A 12135-nucleotide genomic window follows, 5' to 3' on the forward strand; every position below is an offset into this window, starting at 1 on the left:
ATAGAAAGAGGTGCCAGTATTACGAATCACATGTTTCTTCATGGGGAAAACCAGTTGACTGACCAAAATTCTTGCGTGGAAACATGGGGTTTCCTACTGATTTGCTCTGAAGAAAAATCAGAGCTCGACTGGCCTTTGCTCCGTAATTTGAATTGTCTAGTGGGTTTTTTATAACACTTGTCTAGTGCGTTGATGATGACATTGCTTGTGAAAGGCATGCATTCAATCTGAATGGATCGATGGGGATCGGCAAAAGGTCTAGTAGTAGTAGATGGTATGTGCTGTCCCAAATCTGATACAATAAACTGTTATGTCCACGGAAGTTTTGCTTTCAGAGAAACGCAAAGAAATGTGCTGACGACAGTTTCAGTGGAGAATTCCATTTGAGCAAAACGGTGAGTTAGCAACCCCGAATCTAAGCAGATTCATCATTTTCTTCTGCATACCTATACTCCTAGTCATAAAAAAAGAAAAAAAAATACTCCACCACTAAGACAATCATCGGCGCATTGATCAGGCGTGATCTGAATGTATCAAACATCTACACGCCGCAACAAAATGCAGACATGTGGTAGTACTCCACCTTGTGCTCATCCAAACGTTTGCCGACTTCAAATCAAACAAGAGGTCAGGAATAGCTAGCACGCTAACAAAGTTCAGGAATGTACAGATGCAAGCCAGATCAAATTCAGAAGAAACCCCCTTTGTAACGTGTTAGATCTCCTGCAAAATATTTACAGTGCAAAGGCATCCACACAAGCCTACCAGTTGCCAAGAACCCCTTCGTTGTGATTCTACGGGTAGGCGAGCGGGCGAATCCCCTAGGCAAATAACAGGGGCTGCCCGGCCGCCGGCCTCGCCGCCACGAGGGGCCGCGCCCGCACTAGTCTCCTCGGCGCCGACGACGTCACGCGCGCCCTGGGCGCCTGCTTCTTGCCGGCCGCGGGAGCGGGGAAGCGGCCGCGGTGCGCGTCCTCGAGGCCGACGCCGAAGCTCCGCGACGTCTTGAGCCGCTTCGCCGGCGGCTTGGGCAGGTCCTCCAGGCCGGCCACCGCCGCCAGCGACGCGAACGACTGCGACTTGCCGTCGAAGAACTTGGACAGGCCCCTCCTGCACCAGAAAAAAAAACCGAGCCGCGCGGCGTCAGATCACACCACAACCACACCCGCCAAGATCAAATCTTTTGCGAGCCGGAAAGGAACCCGGCGGCAATGGCCCCGGGCGGCCACGCAACGCGTACGCACTTGATCGGGAGCTGCGTCATGAGGGAGGCCATCTCGAAGTGGTCACCGGTCGACCCCGACGAGCTGGCGTCGTCGGCGAACTCCACCTCGTCCGACGACGACGCGGAAGAACCCGCCGCGGACGACTCGGACGACGCGCACCCGATGTCCTCCTCCTGCTCCTCGAACCTGATCGTCGCCTCCTTGCCGCGCGCGAATACGACGCAGGCCTCCATTCCCACCTCCCAGGCGGATCAGATCAGGCGGACGAGCAAACACTGATCACGCGAACGAACGGACGGACGCTAGCTAGAATGGCGTGGCGCGACGCTCTCAGCTGACGACGGTTGCGGGCTGCTGCACGACGAAGGAATGGGTGAGGGAATGGAGGAGGGGAAGCTCGAGAGCTATAAAGGTAGCGGAGAGCAGGCAGGCGGATAAGAATGGCGGGCGTACGGGGGATGCGCGCGGGAGAAGATAAACGAAGCCGTCAGTCAGCTCGCCCGAGAAATAAAAAAGGGGAAAAGCGCGGTATTATCTACAGGAGAAGTCCACCTCATTCTGATCCGATCTACGGCGAGCGACCGACCGTGTCCTCCTCTTTTTCTTTTCCCGTCGGAGCGGGAGTGGGTTGGGATTGGGCGACGTGGGAACGAAGGGGGTGGAGGCGGAGAGGATAACTGGATAAGGCCTCCACCTGTTTCCTTGCACGGCTTCGCCAGGAGATGCTGCTGCTGTGCCTGCCCGCACGGGTTGGTTTCCTTCCTCGGCCTCCCTGCGACCACCCTCTGGCTCTGCCGTGCCGACCAGCCCCGTCCGCTGGAGCCCGCGGGGTGGGTCGGCCCTGGATCCCCTGCAGCAGCTGAGCTTGGCATTTTTTTGCTATCAGATATTCAGATTCTTAAAAAAAAGATGTTCAGATCTCATCTCTTGCTAACCCCTTGTTTAGTTGCGAGATTCAAAATTCCAAATCTATCACATCAAAAAAGAATCATACATGCAGAGAATATTAAATCTAGACGGAATAAAAAATTAATTGCATAGTTTATTAGTAAATTGCGAGACAAATCTTATGAGCCTAATTAGGCTATGATTAGATGCCAAATCGCTACAGTAATTGCTACAGTATGCATGCTCTAATGATAGATTACTTAAGCTCATTAGAATTGTCTTGTAATTTACAGACGAGTTTTGTAATTATTCTATATTTAATACTTCAAATATGCAAAGATTCTATTTTTATAATTTTACACAGGTAACTAAACGAGACCTAAATAACAATGTTCGCGTGAGTTGCAGATGCTCAGATTGTCGCATATTTTCTACTCATCTTAAGGACAACTTCGCACTATTTATTCGTTTCAGAACGTTGTATTGTACTACCACACATGGAGACGAAGAGGCTTTTGTATTGTACTACCACACATGTATGATGATGAAAGATGAAAGGGATCAGAGCATCGACGTTGGAGGGTTGCTTGTCGGTTTCCATCGGTGTCCGGTGTCCCCATGGGCCATATGGAGAGGCAAGGACGGACGGTCGAGGAGCCCCGGCGCGCGTGCCACATCAGCGCGGCCGGCGTCGAGTCGCCAGCGGCATGCTAAAAATATGCCCCCCTGAAGAGCCACGAGCAGTGAGACGAGGAGGAGCGGATGCGCGGCGCTCCGTGGCTCAAAGCAGCCCGCTTGTCCACGTCCAGCGGCAGCCGGCAGGCTGCTGATGTGGCTCCAAGCATTGCCGGCTGCTGATGTGGCTCCAAGCATGACTTAGGGACACCTAACCACAAATCGTTTTCGCCATAAATCGCAGGATCGCGTGTGTCAAATGCTATTGAACTTGCACGCCATGTCCCATGTAGGACTGGTACTACGGTTGACGCAGCATGTTGTCAAATTTAGCTTGGGATAATTATTCAAACAAAAAACAAAACTTAGCTCCAGATAAAACTTGGCAAAAATGTAACGTGTTCGCAGTCTCGTTATCAGGCCCATAACTGTTGGGTGTATGGTTTTTTTTTTTTAAAAAAAGTAGTGGTGTATTGGCTGTAACCATATTTCAACCGTATGCCATAGAGGATGCAATTGACTAACCAAGTGCATGTTTGGATATATTAACAATTATTTGGAAGGGTTTCTCTTAAAGCAGATTCACCTAGCTTCACCCAACTTCTAGGTTTGCTTTGCGAACTTATGGTACAGTGCATTGGGACGCGTAAAACAGGTGAAACTGAAGCCTGTGTAAACAACCAAAAATAAGTCTTGCCACACTTTAATAGACATAAAACCTTGTCGCGTTTTAGTTAATGGCACCTGAGATGATAGTGCAAAAAAAGGAAATCATCTCATTGTTAGACAGCTCACTTGATCAAAGCATAGCCTTTTAGCGTGCCAACCAAACATACTTTAAACAAAGCCTATGAAACAAGGCCTAGGAGAACTTCAACGTCAAGAACATCTGAAGCTGTGAATTCTTCAGGGAACTCAGGCTTGACAAACCGGGCACATTGCCAACATCACCCCACCCGGTACAACAAATGCATACATGGCTAGCTACATCTTGTACACTTTAAATTCAAAATACGAAGAAGATAAAGAAACCTACACTACAAAACCTCGCAACGCCAGCTTCAGAGCTGGATCAGTTTTACAGCGATAACATATAAGCTATAACAAGCATGAAAACCACACCACTAAACGACTTGCTCACTAATGCGAATAAATATAAAGCCCAAACCGAAAAGGGAGTCTTCAACCATGGATCACTTCCTCAAAACCTTTTCAACAGCTGACCTGTGTGAATCTGATGGGCCCTGTAAGAGATTTATTGCCAGACAGCATCAATGTAGATCCGCACATTAAACCAGGGAACATTCATTTCAACTTACAGTGCAAAGGAACCATTCAATGACATTTTACCTGGCAAAGATACTCAAACAGTGGTCGATCATTCTCCCACAGGTTGGTAAATATGTTTGTCAGAAAATCTGCCAACTTCACCTGCGCCAAACATATTACTTTCACTTTGGCATCACTAATTCAAAAATTAAGAGACGGATTTTGGCAGTGAAAACAAACCTCGTTAAGAGGGTCATTTTTTGTCAGATCATTGTCATAGCTGTCATCCTCATCCTGGTGTACAACTGGAGGTAAATATAGTGTAATTATGAAAATAATTACCAAGGGTGCAAGATCTATTGCTAACAAACCTCATCAAAAACTTTAGCCATAGCATTTAGATGTTCAACTGATAGATTCGCATTTGAAGGAACCGATGCTGAGTATATGATATCATCAGCAATACTAGTGTTACCATTCTGCACTTCTTCCCAATCACTATCCTGAAATGCCAAAATTTGGAACTTAGAATCAAACATAATTTCATTTAGAGGTTTAAATTATGAGATGCAGTGTAGGAACCTCTTCGCTTTCATCATCACTACCACCACCGATCTGCTCCTGAATTTCAGCTAAAGTATCTGCTAACAGTGAGAAGACCTGCATGATCATTCAAGAATGATAAAAGTGAGAAGATCTGCTATGAAAAAGTTAGTTGATGGTGGACGTCACATTAAGATTTTGTTACAAAATACACAAATTTGCTGTTTACTGCAACATATGCCACATTCACTTGCTTCAGTTTGGGTGATTTTGAAATTCAGCCATGCTTCAGGTAGCTCATGAGAATCTCACCACATTTTTCTAAGTAGTTGATGCATGGAACTAGGTTGGCAGAAAAGGCATCTTGTCATAAGTGTGGCTGCAAGCCAAATAGCCACCTGAGTTGGCCCAACTTGCTTAATTCAAAGTGTGGCGAAGTTTGGCAAGATGAGGCTACAAACCAAATCTGGTAGGTAAATTCTGTAGCTTTTTCCCTGGAGGTTTTAACCCTCTATGATGACGATGATGATGATTTTGATAATATTCCAACAGTTGGAATTTCCCCTACTGTTTTCCTTTTCAAAATAAAAGGACAACGGCAAGTAACATCAGTGCTTCCTTCCTGGATATCAACTATTACCTTAGCTGGTAGTGGAATCTTGGTCCACTGATCAGGAGCCACCTGAGCTTTTGATCGTGTGGTTATACCTGTACTAGTCTGCATATTTCTGGGTCAGACTCCAATATAACTTTTATCAGGCAAAGCATTAACAGTTGAACACCAATTCCTAACAACAGTACCTTAATAAGATGCCCTTGAACTTCAATCTTAGATAGCTCAGGATGACGAGTTGAAATGAGAAGAGCTAATGCAGTTGTTGTTACCTTTATCTGGTAGGCTCCCTGAATTTCGCCTATAAAAGATATTTACCAGGGAACCATATTACGGGAAACAAAAAAAAGGTAAATTAATTCAGTTTTCACTATATGATACTGCCATGTGAACACTTGCCATGTAGTTGTGACCACACTGACATAATATAAGCAAGTGAATTGTCATATCCCTGGGCAGGGATAGAAAGCAAGAGATTGATGAACTGATCAACATTTGGTACACTCAGATGTACCTGCAGCAGGCAGTAAATGTTACTTTTTCCCCTCTGGAATACACTCCCAATGTAGTAAAAGAATTTTCTTTAAAAAAAAACTCGACCGACCGCCCCCAATCACCCCCGCGGCATTATAACTGAGAAGAAACCTCAGCCAAACCGCCCAGGGAAACCCCCGAACTTCGGCTTCAGCCTATAGGTCCGCCATCCGCACCGTAACCTAGGCCGACCACAACCCACTGGGTTGGCGACCAATGCAACTAACCCCTGATAGGAGGGCCCAAACCAACCATAGGTGCCACAGGCTGGCACCCTGCCACTATTTTTTGGGTGGCCTAAGAGGGGATTTTTTTTACGCGACCAGGATTTGAACCCTGTGTCTCCCTCAACTAGGGAGCTTACCATTACATGACCAAGAATACTAACAGAATTAAAGGTTGCCTGAGACATTGAATTGAAACTGGGCAGTGATCAAACCAGCTGGTTCAATGGTTCACCGGACGCTAGTCTCTTAATATTACTCCCTCCATCCAACTATCCAAGGCCCATTTGTTCATGGCTCAAAGACCAAGGAAGAATTAGCAAGGAGAGCGGAGTATTTACTTCCTCCTCGTTTGAGATGATCGGGTTTAATCCCACCTTAATTGAGTCCGGCAGCTGGGATCGGCTGTGCAGCGCTAAACTCGCGAATAATTCTACCCAGCCATCGCCTCTACTCCTATCTCTCGGCCGAAAACTCAATTTTCCACATCCGCCATCACTTGTTTCAGTCGCCAAATTTCAGATTTCAAAATTTTTCTCTGACGCCCGCCATTCCAACTCGAGAATCCATGGTCTATTTAAATCGGCATAGAGTAGAACGTCAACCACCAGTCATGCTCCTCCATGCCTAGCCCGTCGTGCGGCTCGACGCCTAGACCGACGAGAAGCTCGACGTCGACGTCCATGCCCAACCCGACGCACAGCTCAACGCCCAGGCCGACGTGCGGCTCGATGCCCACGCCCAGATTGTCGTGTGCTTCCACGCCTAGGCCGACGAGCGGCTCGACGTCCATGCCCAGACAGTTCAGGCCATCGCGCGGTATGGCATCCATGCCCTCGCGCGGCGAGACGTCCATGCACTCGCGCGGCAAGAAGGATGCAGGTGCGATGGATGGGAAAAACGGAGTACTAAACGGTGGCACATCTGATCCGTTGCCAAGCCTTGGGTGCACGCGTGGGCGGTGGAGTTACTGCCGTGGCGAGAAATGAAGCATCCAGCATCATCTGACTTTGAGGGAAAATGGGAATAGGCCTTGCATTCTTGGATTTTTCAGATTTCCTAATGGGCCTTGGATATTTGGATGGAGTATATTATTAGCTTTGAGACTACTTTGTTGTAAATTATTTCAAAAAATTAGGAAACATGATTCAGGGTGTTAACTACTACTATAATAGTTTTATGCATTTATACTTCAACCATATTTTTTAAAATTTTAACAAACTAATTATATACGATGAAGTTATTTTTTCAAAATAAATCTAATGAGATTATTCTCATGTGCGAAATCCAAGTAGATTTCTAGTTTATGCATGATTAGAGACTTAATGTCTAACTACAGTTCCAACAGAAACCTTTTATAGCTATAGATAACATTAAATTTTGTTGCAGTGCACTATTCCTTTCATGTAATTTGCAGAGACCCAGAAAAAACTGGTTTGCTGGTGGATACTGGCCCTTTTCATAATCTGCTGCTGGACACAGCCAGCAGCAAATGAACCAAATTGTGCATATTTAGGGCAGGACACTAAATAGTGTTCGTTGGTAAGTTACTACAGAGGAAAGATGTCCACCTGCAAAACCATGTTTTTTAAGTGTTTTTTCAGCAGACGTGACAGGTGAATGTTGTTCTGCTGCAATTTTTGCATAACTCAAAGCATTCATGTATGGTTGCAATTGATGAGAACTCGTCAAGAGAGAGTTACATGTATAAGACCACTATGAGAGAACAAGGAGAGCTCTCACATAAGTATAGCAATCAATCAGACTGAGCTAGTAGCAAAATGTGGGCCAAAACAACTAGAGAAGCAAAGACCAAAAGCAACAGCACAAAGGAGGATGCTGTGAAACTCATGCCTCGACTGCACTCATGCCTCGACTGCACTCCAAAATTAAGTACTCCATACATCAGGGGGAAAAAACGGGGGGGGGGGGGGGGGGGGGGGGGGGGGGGGGGGGGGGCATCCCCTACTTTGAAGTGTAATTGTGATTTTGCCCTCATTTTTTAAATTTTGTGATTCTGCCCTTTACTATTCACAAGTCAATGCGATTTTACCCCTAGTCAAGGGTCAAATACGCAAAGACCAGGGGAGGGACGCTTGTTGCACTTCAAAGCATGGGCAAGAACAACAAAAGAAAAAAAAAGAAAAAAAAGTGCAATGAGGTGGGAAAAAACAATTGTAAAGAAGCATCCAGCTAAAAGCCGTGAAAACAAATATTTAACTACTTGTGCTAAGCCTAACTGGAAATTCCAATTATTCATTTTTGTCATGTCTAATGTCCAAACATGTTGTATAAACTTGGCTGAAACGAATTAAGGACGCATCTTGAAAAAGTAAAGTAAAAAGAGCCATCCTAAATACTAGAGACTTAATCAAGCTAGAGAGGAGGGAGGGAGGGTGAGAGATGTGAACTTACTAGCCTGGCTATTATAACAATAAGCGAGCTTTTCAATCCTGCAATGCTGCTTGTTTGCATTCGTCTCACAATAGCAGCAATAAGATCCGGTATGTAGGGAGATAAGTGTGAAGGCATTTGTAAAATGAGTTGCAAGATGAAGCTTCCAACAAAGAGTGATACAGAACTTTCTAACGCTGGATCTAAGAGCCTGGAAAATCATTACAGAACCATAGAATCAGTATACAGTAACAAAAAAAAAAGAGTACTTAAAATATCTGGACATGGTGTACGTTGGCTCATTGTAGTTGTAGAGAAGTGTATCTAAACAACAGAGTGGAACAGAGAATGTGCAAATTCTGGTGTTCTTTTAATCCTCTGTAAAGAATTATGATTCAATTTCAATAAAAAAACCCAATTCAAACAAATAGTTGCTGTTACTGCCAGAGGAAACAAATATGAGTTCCTAGCATAAGGTGAAAGATGGATCCAAGATGGATCCTGCAATGTGTTTCTTTAGGATACTTCCCTGGTCACTAAGATGGTTGTCTAATGGGGGTACTGCTGTCTACGAGACTGATTTCGACATTACCTTGAAGCGGCATCAAGTAGCATCTTGAGTGTGCGTCCTTGTTCGCCACTCCAGACAAGCAACTCCTGCCGGCCACCTGATATGAATGCTGCCAAGCATTCTGTCGCATTCTAATTGAGAATAGCTAATATTAGGGACACATCTCCAAACAAACTAGGTTAGCTACTATATACATTTCGTAATATTTGCCTGGTACATACACCTAGAGGCACAAAATTTAAGTAAACCTTAATAGAATTAAATCTTCTTGATCCTATAGATACTGAGTACAAGTTTTGAAGAAGTTTAATAAATTGTAGTCATATAATACACCTCCTACGTATGCAGACCAGATAACTACTGTCATACAGAGGGGATACTGAATGTACAATTGAATTATGTTTTAGCATGTACCTGCATCTCTCCATGGTCTTCACTTTCAAGAACAATTTGAACAATAGAAACAAAGCATGTGTCAAAGACTGCTTTAACCACAACAGTTGGAGCATTCTGGAATATGCAAAGCAGGATTAAGATAAAGTTGATAAGTTCATTAACATAAATCATAAATACTTAACAATAAATAATTTGCATTTCACTTCATAGAACTTTGAAGATGTAACAGACATACTTTGAGTACCATCGTCAACAGGTCCAGCGAACCTGCAACTAGTCCATCCGGCTGGATCTTAGGCTAGTAAAACGACCAGAAATTAGAATTGCAAAATGCTGACAAACGCAGAATAATGATAGTGATGTGTAAACTGGCATTGCATCTTACTTTCCCTAAAATGGATCCAATTGTTGGGAGGATTCGAGACACAAGTGGCTGTAAGCATCCAGGAGCATTCTTGATGGCCTAAAAACTAACAAATCATGTTAAATGTAACTTTAAGGAGTTTGAAAGCCAAGGAAAAGCAATTTTAGGATTTGAAACAACGCGCTTCGTAATTTTGCCATTTGTAACATTGAAATCGTAGAAATAGGACTTCAAACATCAACACGTTGATTGTTCTGCCATTTGGTGTATTTCCCCTCTTTTCTTTTTTCTTTTTCATGTATTTAGCATGTGAAAATACCCTTTTGCCCCTATGTATTGCATTGGCTTCTCGTTTGGACTGCACAGGACCGCATCGCATCGTCGTCTCCTTCTTTTCTCCAACCGCGACCTAGGGCCCCACCGCCGGCCGCCGCCCCATCCTTGGCGCACCAACCCTGGCTGAGGGCGGCGTCACCATGGCTGCCGCCGATGAGGACGCTGAAGCTGATGCCGCGACTGCCCTCGCCTTCCACGCTCACCAGCGCTTCGCCAGCGTCGCAACCACCGCGCTCCAGGAGAAGCCAACCAAACACGAGCATCGCCAACAACACTTCCTGCTATTCCATTTCAGCAAGAGGTTGGCGGGCCTCCGGGACGCCATGTCGCTGGCCGCCCAATTCCCCGGCACCGGGAGAAGGGAATGGCAGCGGCGCGGTCGTGGGAGAGGACCTGCTTGGCGATGACGCGGTCGGGAGGATCCTAAGGGAGTCCGGCACCGAGGCGTGTAGCGTGGAGGATGTCGAGAAGGACGAGGTGAGCATCGCTGTCACGCTTGGCACCGTGTCCGGCGAGTACGAGAGGAGGGAGAGGTTCTTGGTCGCCAAGAACGAGGAGATGGTCGGTCCAAAGGATGGAGGAGGAGAGCAGCTGACTCGGCGAGCTCAAAGGTTAATTCACGGATCGACAACGCGTTTAGGGTGTTTATTCCATGGAATTGTGACCCCGAGACTTCTGTCAGAACCTGATTGCCGTAATGTTCCTGTGATTGTTGCAAAGCTAAAAGTCGTAGCTGACAACTCCCTGCCAGAGATGAACCATGAGAGAACGAGAAGCTGAAGGCCGAGCTGGATGCGGTCAAGGGAGAGATCGAGTTGCGGGTGGACAGAATCCAGGAGCCGAAGGAATGAAGAACAGATCTTCACTTCATCAAATTGGAGAAGGTATACTCGTTTTACATGTGTCTGCAGTCCAGCGACAGGAGCGCCCAGCGCCCAGCACTAGCCTGCCCCAGTGACTGGAGCACCCAGCGAACCGACATGGGTGGAAATTAAAAAAATGATGAGAGGCAAAAGGGTCTTTTCACTGGCAATTGGCAAATACAGAAGAGGAAAAAAGAAAAGAGGGGAAATACACCAAATGGCAGAACAATCAAGGTGTTGATGTTTGGAGTCCTATTTCTACGATGTCAATGTTACAAATGGCAAAATTGCGAAGCACGTTGTTTCGAGTCCTAAAATTACAATTTTCTCAGATAACTGTTCTCAAAAACACTGAGTAAAAATGAAGTGAGACTTAAGGTAATATACATATGTGAATAATCAGTTAGAAAGAAAAAAAGTGGATGGGTATGGGACTATCCAGTTTTGACGAGAACATACCTCTAGAACTTCTATAGCATCAATACTGATGAATGGGTCAGCAATGTGTTGAGCCCAAACATCTAGTATGATAGGGGAAATGATGGGCTCGATTAAAGTTGATTGGTCTCCACCTACATTATCATATGGAAAATTACCAGCTCAAAATGCAAAGTGTCAATACATCATACGGCATCTTTTTGCTAGAAAATGGATTGACAAACATGCTGACAGACCAGATTTGATGGCTGATTGGAGGGTTTCTAGAACAAGATGCAGTGTTTCATCAGATGCCTGTAAAAACTCCATTAAGTCATGTCTTATAAAGAACAATGACAGGTAATTGTTTACACAAAAAACTACCTGCCGCAGAAGATCAACAAGAGATGAGAGTATGCCCATAACGTTGGGCTGAATCAAATCCTGATCAGATTCCGGTAAAAGTTGGGCTAGTGTCCTACAAGCGCCAACTTTAACTGGGGGTGGCCTGCAACATAAATAAACCAAAGATAAATGGAACATTCTCCTTGTGCGTTCAGTCAAAAATTGTAAGACAAAAGAATTATAGGCCTTACACATCTGAGGCAATCGCACGAGCAGCATAGCTTAGATACTGTTCACTGGCTTCCTTACTTATCTGACATGTTTTTTCGAATTAAGCTTGCTGAAAATCAAGTGATACAAAAGCAGCGGGGAAAAACTTACCACTGAAGAAAACTTAGCCACAATGGATAATGCACGCGCATGAAGAAATGGATACTGATGCACCCCTAAAACTCAAAAACTTAGTGATAAAACAGG

The 12135-nt window shown here is 45.2% G+C and overlaps 2 protein-coding genes across 2 annotated transcripts in view; both read right to left on the reverse strand.

Annotated features, from left to right (window-relative positions):
* Window positions 1-352: 352 nt before the first annotated feature.
* On the reverse strand, window positions 353-1729 carry LOC120683401. The gene is made up of 2 exons (XM_039965482.1): window positions 1245-1729; window positions 353-1110 (listed from the first exon to the last, which is right to left on the reverse strand). Exons 1-2 carry the CDS (start codon window positions 1457-1459, stop codon window positions 822-824), a joined length of 504 nt encoding a protein of 167 aa, XP_039821416.1. The 5' UTR covers window positions 1460-1729; the 3' UTR covers window positions 353-821.
* Window positions 1730-3584: 1855 nt separating this feature from the next.
* LOC120684004 (importin-9-like) overlaps window positions 3585-12135 on the reverse strand; it is a 28604-nt gene continuing 20053 nt past the window's right edge. Inside the window, exons 16-33 of the mRNA XM_039966087.1 lie at window positions 12040-12104; window positions 11910-11971; window positions 11698-11821; window positions 11571-11628; window positions 11356-11468; window positions 9719-9796; window positions 9569-9631; window positions 9352-9447; window positions 8959-9068; window positions 8388-8577; window positions 5614-5728; window positions 5403-5515; window positions 5242-5319; window positions 4641-4718; window positions 4430-4561; window positions 4299-4352; window positions 4140-4220; window positions 3585-4033 (exon numbers count right to left, since the gene is read on the reverse strand). Coding sequence (XP_039822021.1) covers window positions 3983-4033; window positions 4140-4220; window positions 4299-4352; window positions 4430-4561; window positions 4641-4718; window positions 5242-5319; window positions 5403-5515; window positions 5614-5728; window positions 8388-8577; window positions 8959-9068; window positions 9352-9447; window positions 9569-9631; window positions 9719-9796; window positions 11356-11468; window positions 11571-11628; window positions 11698-11821; window positions 11910-11971; window positions 12040-12104 — 1661 coding nt within the window. The 3' untranslated portion in view covers window positions 3585-3982. The remainder of the gene's footprint in view (window positions 4034-4139; window positions 4221-4298; window positions 4353-4429; window positions 4562-4640; window positions 4719-5241; window positions 5320-5402; window positions 5516-5613; window positions 5729-8387; window positions 8578-8958; window positions 9069-9351; window positions 9448-9568; window positions 9632-9718; window positions 9797-11355; window positions 11469-11570; window positions 11629-11697; window positions 11822-11909; window positions 11972-12039; window positions 12105-12135) is intronic.

The sequence above is a fragment of the Panicum virgatum genome, chromosome 7N (genome assembly GCF_016808335.1).
Source record: "Panicum virgatum strain AP13 chromosome 7N, P.virgatum_v5, whole genome shotgun sequence".
NCBI classification, from domain to species: Eukaryota; Viridiplantae; Streptophyta; class Magnoliopsida; order Poales; family Poaceae; genus Panicum; species Panicum virgatum.

Coding starts and splice junctions, on each gene's coding strand:
- LOC120683401 (XM_039965482.1), bottom strand. CDS start 1,459: ATGGAGGCCTGCGTCGTATTCGCGCGCGGCAAGGAGGCGACGATCAGG. Junction 1,111..1,244: donor ATGACGCAGCTCCCGATCAA/GTGCGTACGCGT, acceptor TTTCTGGTGCAG/GAGGGGCCTGTCCAAGTTCT.